Genomic DNA, 19952 nt, shown 5'->3' on the forward strand with positions numbered 1-19952 from the left:
AAAATATGAGGAAACTGATGTAGAAAAAAAAAGGTAAATGACTTCTCTAGAGTCACAGAACCAATAAGTATCTGAGACTAAATTTGAATTTAGATAATCCTGACTCCAGGTTCACTATTCTATTCATCATGCCACTTAGCTATCAATGTTTTTTTTTTTTAATTATAAGCTACTCAACTGGAGATTCTAATATTTGCTAACAAAGAACAGATTCATCTAGCTATGTGAAACCATACTAAACAATTGGAATAATCCAATTCATTTGTTGTTTATGATTTCTAGTTAGCTAGATTTTATTCAGTTGTTTTATTCAGTTGTGTCCAACTCTTCATGACCCCATTTGGGATTTATTAGCAAAATATTGGAGTTGTTGGTTGTTACCTTCTCCAGTTCATTTTACAGATGAATAACTGAGGCAAACAGGGTTAAGTGACTTGCCTTTGGTCACACATCTAGTGAGTGTCTGAGGCCATATTTGAGTTTAGGAAGAAGAATTTTCTTGACTTCAGGCCCAGTATTCTATCCACTATGATGCCAATCTGCCCATAGTTAGATTTATACTTACAGCAATATTGAGTTCTTCATGCTTCCTATTCAGTAGTCTAGCTTCTTGCATCAATCTCGAGAGTAACTCTACTGAAGAAATTGATAAAATATCAGATATCATTCTCTTTAAATATCTTGGGGTTTTGTTTTATTTTGTTGTTTGTTTTTAATAAACCCTTACCTTCTGTCTTAGAGTCAATATTGTTCCAAGGCAGAAGAGCAGCAAGAGGTAGGTAATGAGGGTTAAGTGACTTGCCCAGGTCACACAGCTAGTAAATGTTTGAGAACAGATTTGAACCAAGGACCTCCCATATCTGGACCTAGCTTTCAATCCACTGAGCCACCCAGCTACCCTTCTTAAGTATCTTCTTTAAAGATTCTAATGGATCACCACATTGGATAGAAAAGGCTATTTAGAATAATAGAAGACAAAATGGTGGAATCAAGAGGAACTTATAATCTAACATCATTTCTTAATCATTTTTCTACATTTAGGATTTTTTTTAAAAACCTTACCTTCTGTCTTGGAGTCAATACTGTGTATTGGCTCCAAGGCAGAAGAGTGGTAAGGGCTAGGTAATGGAGGTCAAGTGACTTGCCCAGGGTCACACAGCTGGGAAGTGTTTGAGGCCACATTTGAACCTAGGACCTCCCATCTCTAGGCCTGGCTCTCATCCACTGAGCTACCCAGCTGCCCCCTACTACATTTAGGATTTAAACATTCTAGTTATATGTTTCAAAGTAGACATTGATTGCTTCCCAATAAAGATATTGCATTTTTATGATTTAGGATTCAAGTAATCTAGACATTCAGCTTAATTCAGCATTCCAAGGAACTTTCTACTGGAACTAGGGGTATTTTGAGTGCATACATAACGCCATTCTCCTTAGGGAAAGTTTACAAACAAAGCTTCACAGGTTTTAAAGTATCCCTGCAATAGCTTTTGTTGTTCAGTCTCACGTCCAACACTTCATGATCTTATTTGGGATGTTCTTGGCAAAGATACTGGAGCAGTTTGCCATTTCCTCCTCCATCTCATTTTACTGAGACAAATGGCATGAAGTGACTTGCCTGAGGTTTCACAGCTAGTAAATGTCTGAGGCCAGGTTTAAACTAAAGTCTTCCAAACTGCAGGCCCTATGCTCCATATACTAACTGTCCCACTCCAATAGCTAGCAATAGATTAATCTCACTATGTAGAAACATATGGAACATTTCAGATCAAACTGATCCATTGCCATATATAAAACAGATAATGCTTGTTATTTCTAGTTAGCTATCAAACATAGTAGCAAAAAAAAAAAATACTTCCTAGGAATAAATTTACTAGTAGTAATACTGACAGCATTCTGCTGAGCATCCATATTCTAGCTACTTGCAGCAATAAATCAAGGGTAGTCCTCTCCAGAGAAATATATACTATCAGGGTCTAACTGTGTTTTCTTTAATTCATTCATTTGTAGACTCTACTATACAAAGTGTACCAAAAGTCTTCCTATTGAAGGTTTTAGCTATTAAATATTATCCTATAATATTAGTAGTAGTAGTCAATAAAACTGCACTGAAATTTTGAGGACACCCGGTAATGAAGCCTAAAAATGAGAGATTTAAGGAGTGAGATCTCAACAGTATAAATTTCTTTATAGAGTTTCTCTTGCTGTATCAGTAACAAGTAGCTAGCTACAATTCTGGATACTCTGCAGGATGCCACTGACTAGTAAGTTTTTATTACTACTAAGTAACAAGCAGAAAAGTATTCATGATAAGTAAACCAGTGGTTTTAAGCTGCTAAAGGTTTTTGGTTTGTTTTTTTTTTTAATGACACCTTCTACCTGCTTTAAGTAGAAATAGATTCATTTAGCTATTTAGGTCAAAGAAAATCAAACTGGTGCCAACAATAGGTCCTACTGATGCTGCATTATCTTTAAAGTATGTACATGACTTCTTATTAGCTATTGAGCTTTCTAATAATAAGGTTGTTTTTTTTTTACATCTGGGCCTGAAGTTTTTCCCAGCTATTTTCTCAGTCTAACTTCAAAGGGAAACTTCCTTTTGCTGAGATTTTGTGTTATATATATTAACACCATTTTATTTTGGCATCTTGTCAAGAGATCCTACCTTTTCCTTCTTTTAACTAGAAATATCTATCTAGCTGTTTTAAGTAAGAGGGAAAAAATGATACATTCTAGATATTCATTTCACATTGTAACTTAACCGTAGGCCTATTATAGAAGGCCAATTATTAGCCTTCTAGCCTTCCTAATAACAACGTTGGGTGTTTCTTCACCTGAGACTCAGATATTCAACCAAACAAATTGAATTGTCAGTCTGCTCAGAATATAGAGCTTTTCACGATTTCTACTTAGATTATAGCTTAATTATAATTATATTGCTATCTTCTTACTGAGCATCTTCTGTTATGGCTACTTATATGCATAGAACATTAAAAGGACTACTATTTAGGGACTGTTACAATGTTATGGCCTAATTATATACACTATTCTTAAATTAAGTAAATAACAAGCCACTCTTCCAAAAGAAAACCCTTTATTTTTGTTTTTATTACCATAATGGGACTCAAATACCCCTTTGCAGAATATATTACGGCATATAATTTTGAAAAATTGCTCAGTCACATATATACCTTTCAGTGAAATATAAGTGAAGCACATCTTTGAAGAGACACTTAAATTTAAAGACAGACACTGATAACTCCAAATAATAATATCCTGTCTCAAACCAGCTAAATAAACTTGTAAAAAATCATGAATCTAAATGTCACAGTCTACAATTTTCTTCTTTACAAATATTTCAATGATGGTCAAAAAAGACCATCAAATAATGAAACACATTTTTGACTACATTTGTTCAAAAGATGTTTTCCCCCCAGGGCCATGAAATAAAAGTAACTTCTTTTCATTTTTATTAAATTTAAATTGTTCAATATTTTATTTTCCAAATTGCATGTAATAACAATTTTCATCATATGCTTTCTGAAATTATAACATACACATTTTCTCCCTTCTTCTCTTCCCTATCCCCAGCCCCAATCCCAGAAGTGGTAAACAATTTGATCTGGATTATACTTGCATTATCATATAAAACTTACTTCCACATTGGACATTGTTGTAAGAGAATACTAATATAAAAACCAAAATCCCAAAATAAAAACACAAATAAACTAACGTAAAAAATAATATGCTTTGATCTGCATTCCAACTCCATCAGTTATTTTGCCGGAAGTAAACAGCATTCTCTATCATATCCTTTAGAATTGTCCTGGAACATTTTATTACTCATAGTAATTAAGTCTTTCACAGCTGATCATCATTCAATATTGCTCTTATTGTGTACAATGTTCTGGTTCTGCTTATTTCACTCTGTATCAGTTTGTGTAGGTCTTTTCAGCTTTTTCTGAAATGATCCTGCTTATCATTTCTTATAACAGAATAGTATTCCATCATTATCATATACCAGTTTATTCACCATTCCCCAATTGGACATCTCTTCAATTTTCAATCCTTTGCCACCACCAAAAGAGCTAAAAATATTTTGTACAGGTAGGTCCTTTCTCGTCCCCTCCCCACTCCTTTTTTTTTTTAATCTTTTTGGAATACAGAACTAGTAGTGGTATTACAGCCCTTGGGGCATAGTTCCAAATTGCCCTGCACAATGGCTGGATCAGTTCACAATTCCACCAACAATGCATTAGTGTCCCACTAAAAAAAAAGTAATTTCTAAAGAAGCATTGTTAAAGAGGTATATAAAAACTAGAACAGCAGTTTAGTTTTAAGAGAACATTGTCATGAACTTTGTCATCATCACCATCATCATCATGATTATCATCCAACTTATTAGGCATGTAATGTGGACCTACTATTATAATAGGCTCCATAGAGATTTATGACCATAAATAATAAGGTGATAATACCTTGCTTTTGCAGAGTGCTTAGTTTTCAAAGGATTTTCACATCTGTTATCCCCACTGATTACTTGAATGACAGTGAGGCAATCAGGGTACCTTTACCCATTTGAGAACTAAGAAAACATAAGTATAGGCTAACATATATTATTATATACCTAATTAATAATGCTTATAGGTTCTGATTTCCTCATCCTGTGATCCTTCTATTAGTGCCATTTGGATTTGGTGTCCATCCTGACCACCATTAAAAAATTTTCATTTTTTAAACCTTTAGAATCAATACTGTGTATTGGTTTGAAGGCAGAAGAGGGGTAAGGGTTAAGCAATGGGAGTTAAGCCCAGGGTCACACGGCTAGGAAGTATCTGAAGCCACATCCTTAGAATCCTAAAGGTGGCCCCTTTAAGTAGTGGAGTTGTAGTGACCACTGAAATCTCTTCTAAAAGTTGCTACAAATTCCCAGTGTAAAATTAGGACAACTCAGCATTGCAAAATACTATTCAGAATAGGGGGTCATTCTACATCATGTTATCAACACAGACACCTAGCAGGTGAGCCTTCAAAATGTTCTGAATACTTGAAAGGAAAAAAAAAATGGCTCTTATCCAAAACAATTCATCATATTTTGGGGAACACAACCCCATTGCCTAGCCCTAGCTGCTCCTTTGTCTTAGAACTGATAAACTGATACTAAGACAAAATGTGAAGGAAACAAAGAAAAAAACAAAGAAGCAACTGATCACAACAACTATAATAATATCTTTGTGATTCCCTGGATCAGTTTTTCCTACGGTACAAATTTCCTCCTGATAAATTAAAAAAAAAAAATCTAATTGAACGTTTGAGAAGGGAAAGTAGAATGACTGCAATATCAGTCATACAAAAAAAAACCACAACAAAAAAAAATCTCTGACCTTTTCCCATTAATCATTATATTTTAAACCCAAAATTGTTAGGGAAAGACAGAAAGAGATTGGCAGACTAAAATAGTGATAGCTTCAAATAGTGACAGTCTTTATTTCTTTCTAAAAGACCTTTCCTTTTGCACACACTGCAGTTTTGCAAGGTATTTCTTTCCCTTCCTTGGTTCAAATTTATGTGTCTTATGTCAATTTGTGGCTGCAGAAGGCTGAGACAGTTGCAAAAAACTTGGATTCATGTTCTCATTTCTAAACAATATCCACCACCTATTAATAGAACTTCTTTGCACACCCTGTAGCATGAGCTATGAAAGGCACTCTAGTTTCCTGTAACTATGGAAATGAGCACTTTGAGCTCCCAGGAATTAAGTTGGCCACAAGCCACATTTGAAAAATCCAAGAAGGGAAACTGGGTCTACCTGTGCTAAAGAAAATGAATTTATGGAGAAAATAAAACCAGCTGCCTACATGGGAACTTAAAGAGAAATGTAGCAATTGGAATTAACAAAAGCAAAACTATCCTTTTGTTTATTTGTTTGATTGATTGTTTGAAAGCTTCAGTGATTGTGCAGCTCTCCAGAAACCCAAACCTCTCTGTGTTGAAGCTTGATATAAATTGGCATAGCTGAAAAGAATCACTGCCAGGTTTAACTGCCACTTTTTTAGCATAATTTGTAACCTGATGGAAATGACATTGTTTGATGTCAAGTTGATTGTATTATCTCTAGAGTCACCATTTATTGTTGTGTTTGCTGCTGATACAACTCCTTGTCGGGTAGATAACACCTGGAGATAAGTCCTTGAAAATAGGTTAACATAAAGGCAGCTAGGAATCTCAGTGGCTCGAGAGCCAGGCCTAAAGATGGTAGGTTTCGGTTTGAAATCTGGCTTCAGACCCTGGGAAAGTCACTTGGTCCCCATTGCCTAACTCTTACTGCTCTTCTTCCTTGGAACTAATACTGAATTATTTTAAGAAAGAAAGCAAGAAGGAAAGAAAAAAAGAAAAAAGTAAACACGGAAAAAGATTAGAACTGTCAGTTGAGTATGTTAAGGCCAAACTTTGGGAGGTTGCTGTTTATCATGATATGTTTCTATGACATAAGGATTTTCCTCTTCAATAATATAGGCATTTTCTGGCTCGACTGTGTAGACATTCTCTTCAATTGCATAAACATTATCCTCTACATGGATGCCACCTCCTTCATTGGTAGTCCTTGTATCTTCTTGTATACCATGAGCCAGGAAAGTCAGACTAGAAAAACAAAATGGCAAAAGAGGAATAGGAATTTGGTATGACAGAAAAGCAACCTAAAACCCCAAATTGAAGATTCCCTTTGAATTCAAAGAGCTTAAAGGATACTAAAAGAGACCAATTGGGTTGTTTATTTTTTAACCCTTGCCTTCCTATGCCTTCCATCTTATTATGAAATAATGTTTCTTTTTGGTCATTTCATATTCCAGTTCTGGTAAAAAAAAAAAGGAATAAAAATCTCAAAAGTAAATGTGACATAATAACAAGAGATATTGTTAGACTTTTCAAAAATAACCAATGCAATATAACAAGTATGTATTAAGTACCTACCAACAGCATCATCAGGTATAGTACATAAGGTACTAGGACACAAAGTCTAAATTAAATACCTGTCCTCAGGAAGTTTATATTCTATAGGGAGAATGTTATGCCAATAAGAAAGTGGAAACTCATTTTGGGGGAGGAGGAGGTGTGAGATGAATCTAAAAATATATTCTTAATTCTTCCCCCAAATGAATTTTAAAAAACCCTTTAAAACATAGAAGTTGAACAGAAACAGAGGCATTGACAGCTATGGAGATTGGTTAAATATTATATATATATATATGTATATATATGTGTGTGTGTGTGTATATATATATGTATTATATATAAAGAGAGAGAAAGAATATCAAAATAAGAGCAAAAAATCATTATGAATCAGATGGCATTAAAATTTAGTCTTTATAATGTGTCTGCAAACTTATAGAAAATTATTTGCACCCCCAAAGCTGCGATTTTAAAACACTAAAGCTGTCTAGATATTAGTAAAATCCCCCACATTTGCTCATACAGGAGGGAAGCAACTCCAAGAGAGCACCAGGTACAAATTCAACCAAACAGTTCCTTGCTCTTCCATTCAGCCAAATATTTTGAGTTACAGCCACACACTCCAACTCATGCCTGCTCATTTCAGCTCTATGGAGACCTGGCTCTAGGCCACTCCAATTTGACCAACTATAGAGACCAGAGCATCTAATTCAATTCCTCACCCCATCACCAAGTGAGCTAAGAGATTCAATTATGCTCCCTCTAGCAAACCATGACTGCTTGGTTAATCCTGTGACAGTTCTGACACTGTTCCAGAGAAATGAAGAAGAAGCCAGTGAAAATTACTAAAATCGGGGTGGGAAGGAGAAAAGACTTGCAGGGATGAGTTAGGATATTTACTCAGTAGCTGGGAGGAGGGGATGCACAGAAAGGACAAGGAACAAGGAACAAGACTGATATTCAATTTTCACTTAAGATAGAAATGTCAGATATAATTAAGAAAGAAAATGGGCTGTTCCACTTCTTCCAGAGGCAACTATACTGAGAGATAAGGGTATTCAGAACAATGCATGAGGCTTACCTTAGACTTTGTGCCTTCTTTTTGTTATTGAAATATCCTAGTAGGAGGAAAGGGAGGGAAGTAGGTATCAAAATTCAAAAGGTAAAAAACTGAACATGTCAGCAAAGCATACAAAATAAGAGTTCAAGAATATATCCTCATGGTATCTCTTCCTACAATTGCCTCAGGGTCATTTGCATTTTGGTCCTGGCTCTGTCACTAAAACCTTGAGCAATGTCTCTAAGTCCCACTGTTGCTGTTCAGTCATTTTCAGTCAAGTCCAACTCTTCATGACTCCAATTGGTCTTTTATTGGCAAAGATTTCCTTCTCTAGGCCATTTTATAGATGAGGAAACTGAAGCAAAAAAAAAAAGTGACTTCCCTAGATTCACACAGCTAGAAAGTGTCTGTGGTCAGATTTGAACTCAGGAAAATGAGTCTTCCTGACTTCAGGCCCCAGCACTTTATCCAGTGCTTCACCTAACAGTCCCACCATCTCTAAAAGGAAAACATTAGATTAGCCTAAGGAGTTCCTCACCTGGGGTCTATGAGCTTGTTTTGGTTGCATTATATTGGTTTGTGGTTTTTGGTTTTCATTTTTCTTTTGATTTCTATAACTCTATTTCAATGTAATTGACTTCCTTTGTAATCCTTTGTATTTTTTTTAAACAAGGGATCTGTAGGGTTCCGATTGCCAGAAGAGTCCATAGCAACAAAAAAGTTAAGAAATTCTATATTACTTTGATTTTACTTTTTTCTTGCTTTTCATGTGTTTTCTTTTACACAAGTTTTAATATGGAAATATGTTTTTCATTATTTTGAATTTCAAGTGATTATCATATCACTGGCCTTCTCAATGGATTAAGGGGACAGATGGGTGGCTCAGTGTATTAAGAGCCAGACCTAAAGATGAGAAGTCCTAAGTTCAAATCTAGCCTCAGACACTTCCTAGTTATGTGATCCTGGGCAAGCCACTTAACCCCCATTGTCTTACACCCGTGATGACAAACATATGACATATGCCATTTTCAGTGACATGAACCTGCATGCAGGCTCAATGCACATCAGGCCCCGGGAGCCGGGCACCTGGGGATGGAAGGCTGATCCAAGTACTGTCAGGGGGGGTTCTAGCATGTAGTAAGAACTTATTAAATATTTTTGGTTGCTTGATTAGAAGAGTGCTCAGTTCTGATTATCAAGGGGCTCAGGTTCTAGTCTTGATTCTGACATCAATTAGTTTTGCTTTGTTTTGTTTTTAATTTTGACAAGTTATTTACTTTCTTCCTCTCAAAATCCCTTCCCCATGAATCACATGGTCTTTTCTACCTCTATGATTATCCTTGTTATAACCTCAAAGTCTTTTATTCTTCTCATCAGCTGTCCTTGGGATTAAAGTTTTTCAGAGTATATCATTATCAAGAATTTTTAAATGACTTACGTTTCAAAACAAAGACAAGTAAAATCATAACAAGAAGCACCCCAGCAAGGACTCCAACTCCAATATATATTCCCTTATTAGAGCTCGTCAGTTGGTCTTGAAGGATAACCTATGAGACACAGAGATGTAAAAAAATAAGTTATAAGTTCAACACCAAAAAAGCACTGCCTGCAATGGTTATTAATCATTTATTGGAATTGTTTAACCTCATGTTCCCAAATCTGTAAAATAATTGGGGATAAGACAGATGAGATTTTTCCCAAAAGTTATTCTATTCAACTCCAAAGATTCTAGTTCATAAATTTGAAATGTATAAACCTCATGTCTGCTAAGTCATTTCTAACAAGACATTTGTGAATTTCCAACAAATATTTATTGAAGACACTATGGGCAGGGCTGGGCACTATAGGATTAGGAGTAACTAGAAATATTAACCTCATTTGCCAAAGGAGGAAGAACTCAACACCAAGAGTTAAAGTGAAATTGGCTCATGAGGAGATTGAATGAGAATTAGAAACAAAAGCAATAGCCTTATAAAAACTACACTCAACCAGAGGTCCTAGATTCAAATGTGATCTCCAAAACTTCCTAGAAGTTTAGCTCTGGGCAAGTTACTTATTCCCCATTGCCTAGATCTTATTGCTCTTCTGCCTTGGAACCAATATACATTATTGATTCTAAGACAGAAGGTATGGTTTGGTTGTTTTTAAGTATGCTAAAGCATTGCTCTTTTTAAGAACTGGACTAACTTACCCAATAACCAAACCTTATATCACTGTAAAAAGTGAAATCAAATTTAGCAAGGGTTAGTCTACTTCCTCTCCTGTGATGCCATGGGTATGTGGGATATAGTGGGCATATTTAAGATCCTGCCTATTCATTGATCATGATGAATAAGCTATGTAGGCTTCTTTCCTTAGAGATCTTATGATCAAGAGTCACAAATAAATAATATTGAGTAGATGAGGGAAGGGGGAGGATATTTATATTGTGCCTACCATGCACCAGGTACTATGCTAAGGGCTTTACAGTGCACAGTGTATCTACAGACAAAGTATTATGAGAATTCAAAGGATGGAGGGATCACTTCTGGCTGGAAGTCAAATTTAATGGGATTCCAAAGAACTACCTGGACCCAAAAGAATGGGAAAAATTTCAACCGATGGAAATGTGGTGGTAGTTAGATAAAAGGATGAGTCATCCTAAGAGTGAGGAATGACAGGACCTGAATGAAAGCATATGTACAAAAAACTGCTGAAAATATTAAAAAGAAGCCTCCAAAGCCAATCTAGCAGGAATATAAGTCATAAGAGGGAAATAGTAGGAGATAAGACTAGAAAGCAGAATCAGTATGAAAAGTCTTAGATACTAAACTAAGTTACTGATAATGGGGAGAAAATATACCCACACAATTTTAAATGTACATAAAGATTTTTTATTGCTATTTGTGGCAGTTTTATTATTGAACTGTGAAGAACCTTTCATCTTTTCTCTGCAGTATACATGGCATTTTCTTGAGAGTAATCCATAATATTGGTGTTCATCTACACAGCAGCCTTATAAATTATTAATCTCCCAGATGCCCAGGCTAACCATTTAAGTGTGTGTGTGTGTTATATTTTTCCTAAAATAATTGGTGCATTTCCAAGGGACAAGAGTTTAGCAGTTGAGGATGGGAGTACTACAGGAGGTGGCAAATATCTTTGCATTTATGACTACTAAGTACTTGGTTTCAAGAACTCTGCTAATGTGGAATTTCACCTGGAAAAAGCAAAGAAGGCTTGAGTCCATTAGATCTCCTCCCAGAAACAGAACTAGATGAGATCTCAAGGAGTCTGAATCGTTGCTTCCCAATCAGGATACTTATAAAGCATTTCTACCTATAGTCCTATGACATTCTGGGCTTCCTTACTCCTCTTTCCCAATTTTTTAAAAAATCTTTGCTGTCTGTCTCAGATTTGATATTAAGTATCAATTTCAAGGCCAAAGAGCAATAAGGGCTTAGGCAATTGGGGTTAAATGACGTATTCAGGGTCACATAGCTAGGAAATATCTGAGGCCAGATTTGAACCCAGTAGCTCCTATCTCCAGGCCTGGTACTCTATCCACTAAGCCACCTGGCTGCCTCCCCCTTCCAGATTTTTGACCAAAGAAATGGAGACTAGAAGTTGTAGTGGGCATGGTTAAGAGAAGAGGGGAGGTCTCTTGGCCAAAAGGCAAAGGGCATGTGGTACAGAACAAGACAGTTATTTTCAGTCATAGCCAACATGGGAATTTCTTTTATGTGATCATACTTGTTTGTTACAAGGGAGGACTCATTTTGATGTAGAAGATTTTGGGGCAGTGATATTGATTACTTTTAAAAAATAGCACCAATGAATTATTAAAAGAAAATGAACAGAAGAGAGTAGAAGATATTTCAGAATGAGACCCAGAAAAGCAGAGCAATGTTGGAACTACCATGTTGAATTTTGAAATACACAAAAATAAAAAGCTGTACAGAATATGCTGGTCTCCTTTTATAGGGAAATGTTAGTTTGTTGATATTTATCAAGTTCATAATAATTTTAAACATATTTTTGACAGAGAAGGGCCATGAGCAATGTGTGCAATTATGTGTGCATACATGCGTAAGCAGGTGTTTTTCATCACTCTCCAATCTTGTGAATGGCACAATGTGGTAGAATCTGGAATCAAAGGCACTGAGTTCAAATCCTTCCTTTTGTTTATTATTTGTGTGACTTTGGATAAGTCATATAATGTCATTTTTCTTAGTTTCTTCATCAGCAAAATGAGGAGGTTAGATTAAATCTTTTCTAAAGTCCCTTACAGCTCAAAATCTGTAATCTCATGAGCTAAAATCTTATCTTTATGCCTCTTTCAACAAAGTAAACTAGATAATAATTTAACTTGCTCTTCATGATTCAAGGTCCTCATTTTATAGTACTTATTATTACTTATTTATGTTTATGACTTATTTCAATACTAGAATGAAATTCTTGAGGAGAAGGCCTACATCTCTTATAAACGTTGCTGGATACCTAGCAAAGAGATTTGCACATAATATGAATTTAATATATTTTTGTTTAATTCAATTGTTGCAAGTGAATCTCAGATACATCTCCACTAATCCCATCAGAATAGGGGTAGAGAAACAGAATCTATTCAGAACTAATGATCCAGATGATAAAAATGTAAAATTCAGTCCCTTCTTACTCATGAAACTTACAACTTGTTACCCCAAAAACATTTTTAAACATTTTGGATGAAAATCTGTTATCTTTTTCCCTGCTTTAAGGTTGAAAAGCATTAAGACAATCATCTAGATCTTCCAAATTCCCAAGAGAGTCCCCCCCAATAAATACTTTTCCAGTGACTTTCATTGTTACCATGGCAGAAGGATGTCACTGAATGAGATGCTTCTACAGGAACCAGACCCTGTGCTTAATTTATTAGTACAGAATCCTTTAGATGCTGAAGAAACTGGTTGATAACTGGGGTTGATAGGTAGGGGAACTCTACCGTTTTGTTTGTAGACTGGTAGCCTTCAGAAGTTGCTATCCCTGTATCATTCTCTCCTGAAAGAGAGAAAGAAACATCAATTAGATTAGCTAAGAATGTTTGACTTTGTAACACATTCTGAGCAACTAGAAAGGAAAGAAAGCATCACTTTCTGTTGATGAATACAGAGTAGAATAGATGACCATCAAATTAGGTCAGATGCTATCAGTCACTCTTGGGTTAGACACATATACTTAACCTTCAAGATAACCATAATTTTCACATCAACCAAAAAGCCATCAACGAAACTCAGGAAAAGCCTACCAAGAGTATATGTAAAGTACAGAATAAACATTATTTAGCTTAGACTTATAAGTGTGAATAAAAGACACCCCTGAATTAGATTACATCTCTAAGTTAAATCTTTTTGGGTTAGGAGTAGAAGTGGAAAGGGAGGGGTTAACCCTTACCTTCATTCTTAGTATCAATTCTAAAACAGAAGAAGGTAAGGGCTAGACAACTGGGGTTAAGTGACTTGCCCAGGGTCACTTAGTAAAGAAGTATCTACAGCCAGATTTCAACCCAGGTCCTCCTAACTCCAAGCCTAAAGCTCTATCCACTGTGCCACTAGCTGCCCCACATTAAATCTCTTTGGAAAGAAAGAAAGAAAGAAAGAAAGAAAGAAAGAAAGAAAGAAAGAAAGAAAGAAAGAAAGAAAGAAAGAAAGAAAGAAAGAAAGAAAGAAAGAAAGAAAGAAAGAAAGAAAGAAAGAAAGAAAGAAAGAAAGAAAGAAAGAAAGAAAGAAAGAAAGAAAGAAAGAAAGAAAGAAAGAAAGAAAGGAAGGAAGGAAGGAAGGAAGGAAGGAAGGAAGGAAGGAAGGAAGGAAGGAAGGAAGGAAGGAAGGAAGGAAGGAAGGAAGGAAGGAAGGAAGGAAGGAAGGAAGGAAGGAAGGAAGGAAGGAAGGAAGGAAGGAAGGAAGGAAGGAAGGAAGGAAGGAAGGAAGGAAGGAAGGAAGAGGTCATATTGTCAAAAGTAGAAGTGCAAGCCCTTAGTCAAGTTACTTAATTCCTCTAAATCTCACTTTTCTCTTCTCTAAAATGAGGATAATGGTAATATATATCTCACAGAGTTGTTGGGAGTAAATCTATGACCTTAAAATATATTTTTATGTGATATCTATATTTTTATACTGGGATTTATGGATCCTATTCCTCTGCCCTATTCAATCTACCACTCTATTTTTAAATGAATATTAGTTCACATTTATGTAACAACAGTGACTCTGTGGCAGGAATCATTTCATTCATTCATTTAAAAGTGACAATTTTGCATAATTTGCCATTGAAACCAAGGAAAAGGCCCAAAACTGTTCCTAGACAATGCAAGAATCACCAAACCAATATCAAAGTCATTTCCCCAACATAAAACAATATAAATGGCAGAAATAAATCAAGTAAAAAATTATTCCAAAAGGAATATAATCCTAATTTTGTATTTATCTCCATTTTCTCATCAGAATAGAAGAAGAGAAACATAATCTATTCAGAACTCGTGATCCAGGTACTAAAAACTTCAAATCAGTCTCTTCTTACTCATGAAGCTGTGATTATCTTCTGGAGCAGGCTAGAGATCTATCTGAGAAGCTTCTTGTTTGACTCAAGGTTCATTAAGATTTTGCCAGGGGTCCTGAATTCAGAGATGCCATGTGTTTTTCCTTCTGTCTCTCTGCTCCCAACTGTAGCCTACCATTTGTTTCTCCATCTGCTTGCTCCTACTTTTCTTACTTTTATCCCATCACCATATGGCTCTCTGATTGCAGCTGCTCAGGAATACCCTAAAATTTCCCTTCTCCATGCGGTCCCCCATCGATTTTCATTCTTATCCATTTTGAAATTGCATTCAGGCACAAGGTTATAAAAAGAATCTGACTTCCTATAACTTTTGGCAATAAACAGCATTTTCCTTCTTTTGACTCTGTGATAACCCAATGCTGAATGGGAAAATTCCCAATAAGGGCAGCATGCCCCTGTTACACTTTAAAATTTACAAGAGCCTTCGACATAACAACCTTGGTATAGATAATATCACTATTGTTGACCTTGATTTACATTTTTTTAAAATGAAGCTAGGGAGGAGAAGTGACCTAAACTATACCACCTGGCTTGTAAGTATCCTAGCTGGGAACCAAACCCAGGTGTCCAGACTCAAGTTATACTTCCAGAAAAATAAAGATTTCAAGGAATTACTTCTACATTTCTTCCTTCTAGCTTTACATGGTAAAAATAATCATAGATATAAAAATCAGATAGTACATAGGTGTTCAATTTATTTTTAAGGCATTATTTTGGAAAATTCACAGATTTAGAAACTGGTCTTTGATCTCAAAATGTAAATTGTACAAATCACCATTAAGTGAAGATGGACATTATGATTCTATAAATAACTCCAACTTTAGTAACCTCTCCCACAAAGACTGGATACTGTTATTATATCTTTTTAAAAAAGACTGGAGGTAGGGCAGCTAGGTAGCACAATGGATAGAGCTCCAGAACTAGAGTAGAGTTAAAATCTGATATCAGGCACTTTCTAGCCATGTGGCCATGGGGAAATCCCCAATTGTCTAGCCCTTGACACTCTTTGGTCTTAAAATTGATACTAAAACAGAACTGGAGAGAGGGAAGGATGGAAAGAAGAAAGAAACAGCTAGGTGACACAGTGGATAGAGCTCCAGGTCTGGAATTGGGAGAACCTGAATTCAAACGTGGCCTCCTAGCTTGTAATCATAGGCAAGTCGATTATCCCCATTAGCCTAACCTTTGCCTTTTTGTCTTGTTTCTAAGACAGAAATTGAAAGTTTAAAAGAATAAAGAATAAAATCTTAGAGATTCACAGAACTATAATTCTGTAGTTACTTATCATAGCTAGAGAGAGAGAGAGATAAGGAAAAGGTGAAGAGAACTCTAGAACACTAGAGAGATTATGGTTTACCACCCTAAGAAAACAAAATGAAGAAACTTTATTTCCAGAATATCAGTAATGGTAAGTAACTATGATCTTCTTGAGAGCTGATACATAGCTGAAACGTATTTGTTTGTTACACTACTAACAAATTGTATGAATTGTAAACTTGACATTTATGGAAACTAGAGAGTTTGAAAGTGATGAGCAAAAACATGGGAAAAGAAGTTTCACTAGTTTACTTAGAAAACTGGGGGGGGGGGGGGGGGGCAGCAGCTGGGTGGCTCAGTGGATTGATAGTCAAACCTAGAGATGGAAGGTCCTAGGTTCAAATATGATCTCAGACACTTCCTGGCTGTGTGACCCTGGGCAAGTCACTTAACCCCCATTGCCTAGTCCTTAACACTCTTCTGCCTTAGAGCCAATACACAGTATTGACTCCAAGACAGAAGGTAAGGGTTTAAAAAAAAAAAAAGAAAAGAAAACTCTTCTGGGGACTCACTATTAATAAGGAGTTATAATTTTAGAAATTTATGAAGAAATTTCAGAATATATCCTTTGATTGCTGGAAGCTGAGATGATAGAACACCACTATTGTCCTCCCAACAACAACAAATTCTTTAAAAAATAACTTATTTTCTATCTTAGTAACAGCTTTAAGACAGAAGTGTAAGAGCTAGGCAAACAGGGTTAAGGCCTGATACTTCTTCATCCACTGAGTCTCCTAGTTGCACCAACAATGAAACCTAAGGGCTACTTTTGCTTTCTACACTGTTGCTTAAGCCAATTCCATTTGGCCATCTTAACTACCTGCAGAGATGTCAACTATTATTCTAGGAGTTTCCTTACCAAATAGTTCCTATAACTATAGTAGGCACTATATAAATGTTCTTCCCTTCCCTTCCCTTCCCTTCACTTCCCTCCCCTTCCCTATAATAGTGACATCATAGTTCTAGTCCCTATCCCTTTAATTGAGACGGTTTCCCAGGAAGGATAGGATCACAGGCATATTACAAGGAGATAACACAAGTTTTCTTTTCCCTTTACAACTTAGCAACTCAAACATGCAAGAAGTCTCCACATGTGCCCACATGTACCTCTATCTCTACGTGCATTGGAGCAGTTAATCTCTACATGTGTGTTTATACTGTGCCCATTCTTTATCTGGTTTTATGTACATAACATGAAGGGAGAAATCATTACCAATTGGGATACCTGGCTGTGTCCAGTTTTTTCCATCTGATGTTGCTGGGGATCTAGTTGTCACTATGTCCATAACAGGAGTAGAAAAAACTACCAGAACAAAAGAAACAGTCTGTCAGAGAACATTACTATAACCCTGGGAATGTCTCTAAATTTGTCTCCTTTGTCTTTTCTGTTTCCCCCAAAGTCACCAATAGCTGCCTCCCCCAACCCCCATTCTCCATCATTTAGTAAGTTATGACCAGTTTCTCCACAGATCCCAATGTCCTCTTCCCTAACTTTCTGTTAGGCTGTGAACATCCTAAAGATAACTATTTCTCTTCCCTGCCTCCCCTCAAAAAGATGAGCTCTTTCTGGGCCCCGCCATATAGTCATCTTCCTTGTTAACTTTAGTCCTGTATCCTGATCAGTTATTACTTTTCCCTTCTGAAATGAACTGCCAGTATATGCTCTCCAAGTCCAAAGAGCTGAGACTTGGATTAACATCCTCTTCCTCTCTGTGTTCTTTTCAAGTTACATGCATGATTTACACATTTGAAAATATCTCATTTGATTCAAGAATCAGTGCTCTTTGCACTATACTATGTTCCCTCCTCTTTCTCTCTATCCCTGGAAGAATTCAACTGAATTCCTTATGCATTATTTGTGTGTGTGTTCTAGGTACTACTTTCCTTTAGATTTCTCTAATTTGTCTTCTCCTCCTCCCCTGCCCCCATCCTCCTTCTTCTTTATGGTTCTCTATCCTAGCTATCCTTCACATCACTGATTCTCTTCTCTGAAGCCTGGGATATCTTGGCTCTTTGTTTGGTTCCCTTCCCCACTCTAAGTTTAATTAACTCCTCTGTTGCCATGTGGAAGGATACTAAAAATATCTCGTTTAGTTCAACTGGAAATATAGTAAATAGCATTTCTCCATTCTAAAAGTTCTTTCCATACCAGTACCAAAAAGATTTAAAAACTTTTGATAATATATTATGGGTGAAAAGTCAAGTTCAAATAGAAAGGACTTCCCAGTCTTCTTTTGGGGTTCCTCCCCAGCCCAAAGTGATTGGCCAAGGAAAAACCATCCAAATTTATTCCATCCAAAAGGGAGAGCCTTCTTTGATTATTCAGAAATGATACTGATCGCACTGAAGAGTCCCTTTGAATCACTGAGGTTAGTGGTCCAAGAAAAAACTGAGTAATGACTACATTTTTGGAATGTCAGATAGTCAACAGGCATTTACTAAGCACCTAGGTGCCAGACATCCATTTAAGGTCTAGTGATATAAAGCAAAGTAAAAAGCAGCCTCTGCCCAAAGAAGCTCTTAGCCTTTTGGAGGATACAACTGCAAATAACTATATAGAAGCAAGAGAAATACAGGATAAATTAGAGACAATTGACAGTGAGAAGGTATTAGCATTCAGGGGATGAGAAGAGGCTTCTTATAGGTTGGATTTTAGCTGGCACTAGAAGGAAATCAGGAGGCAGAGATTTTAAAACTATTTCAACATATTATGTTCTTTTCCTTATTCAGGATTCCTCTAAATGTTGCCTCAAATTGTCTTGGGAGAGGATGAGGAGGACAACTATGTCAGTTTGGACATCTCTCACTAAGATAGAAAGGACTTGGATATTAAATTAACATTTATATTTCTTGAAGACTTATACCTAAAGCAGAGAGTAAGAGTATTCATATTTTTCCTTCCCTCTGGTATTCCCTTGAAGGAAGTCCTGGCTAAATATCAACTTATTAATTTTATTTGAGGAGTTCCATCTTGGGGGTGGGGGGGAGGAAGGAGTGCGGCTTTGGAACTATGGTTATCAGATTCTTACCAGCCTCTAGAAACCCTTAATAGAAAAATCACATTTTTAATCAGTTCCCATCCTACTTCATTCCAAATTCCCACATCTCATTACACTAGGCTATACATTGCTCCTATGTAGAAAGTCTTCTCTCTCTCACCAAAAATATCCTTATCCTTGGGACAATGGGGACATTACCTGACTTTTGGTCCTTGGTGGTTGTCAACACTGGATGAGTGGAAGCAGAGGATGTTAGGGTTGTCAGCATTGGGCGAGTGGAAGCAGAGGATGTTAGGGTTGTCAGCATTGGGCGAGTGGAAGCAGGGGTTGTTAGAGCAGTAACAGTACTGGCTAGTATTAGAAATAAACATCAAAGACAAGGATTAACTATGACATAATTTGCTTCTGCTGACTTCTTTGCGGAGGTAGCTTTTCTAGAACAAGGAAAACTGGAAATCTGCCATGAGTTAGTTGAATCTGGTCTCAATGCCCAATTCATGGCTTTGTAAAAGATTTCTTCTCTTAATTCCTTTTCCCAATTTATGTCTCCAGGGTTTCTTCCCCACTCTTTCTTTTGCCTACAACAACTATGCACAGCTGACAGAGCACCTTCCTCTGAAAAATCTCAGCCCCAGAAATTATTTCAAAGCAAGTAAGGACCAGAGTAAGGTACCTCCTTTTAGGAGACAATTGCTAGGTCATTCTAGAGATACATGTTTACAGACCCCTTACATTTTTTGGGTCTCATTATCTTCAAAGAATGCTGGTAACTTCTGAAATCTGCATTAAGTTTCACGTAATGTAAAAATAAGGAAATACTAAGAACTCTGGCCATTATGATTAGAAAAATCAATAAACCTTCTATTGTGTTCAGATCTCTGGTTCATAGCCACCTTAAAAAAATTCATAGGTCTATAAACTAAGTTGAGAAGAAGAGTGGCATGTTATATTGAAGGTCAGCTTTGGCATAAGTCCTGTCTATGACAGATACTGGATGTGTAACCTTGGGCAGGTCACTTTCTGTGCCCCAGGCAACTATGCAAAACAGAAGATAT

The 19952-nt window shown here is 36.4% G+C and overlaps 1 protein-coding gene across 5 annotated transcripts in view; it reads right to left on the minus strand.

Annotated features, from left to right (window-relative positions):
* Positions 1 to 3077: 3077 nt before the first annotated feature.
* The window catches only part of LOC103105522 (hepatitis A virus cellular receptor 1 homolog), a 40146-nt gene continuing 23271 nt past the window's right edge, over positions 3078 to 19952 (minus strand). For 2 of the 5 annotated variants that reach the window (XM_007473942.3, XM_007473944.3), the window contains 6 exons: positions 19096 to 19248; positions 17112 to 17201; positions 12972 to 13027; positions 9450 to 9558; positions 8033 to 8069; positions 3078 to 6642 (listed from right to left, as the gene is read on the minus strand). In XM_007473942.3, coding sequence (XP_007474004.1) covers positions 6438 to 6642; positions 8033 to 8069; positions 9450 to 9558; positions 12972 to 13027; positions 17112 to 17201; positions 19096 to 19248 — 650 coding nt within the window. In that variant the 3' untranslated portion in view covers positions 3078 to 6437. The remainder of the gene's footprint in view (positions 6643 to 8032; positions 8070 to 9449; positions 9559 to 12971; positions 13028 to 17111; positions 17202 to 19095; positions 19249 to 19952) is intronic. The other 3 variants (XM_016428547.2, XM_056811519.1, XM_007473945.3) reach the window with 3 other exon arrangements.

This window comes from Monodelphis domestica, chromosome 1 (genome assembly GCF_027887165.1).
Source record: "Monodelphis domestica isolate mMonDom1 chromosome 1, mMonDom1.pri, whole genome shotgun sequence".
Taxonomy (NCBI): Eukaryota; Metazoa; Chordata; class Mammalia; order Didelphimorphia; family Didelphidae; genus Monodelphis; species Monodelphis domestica.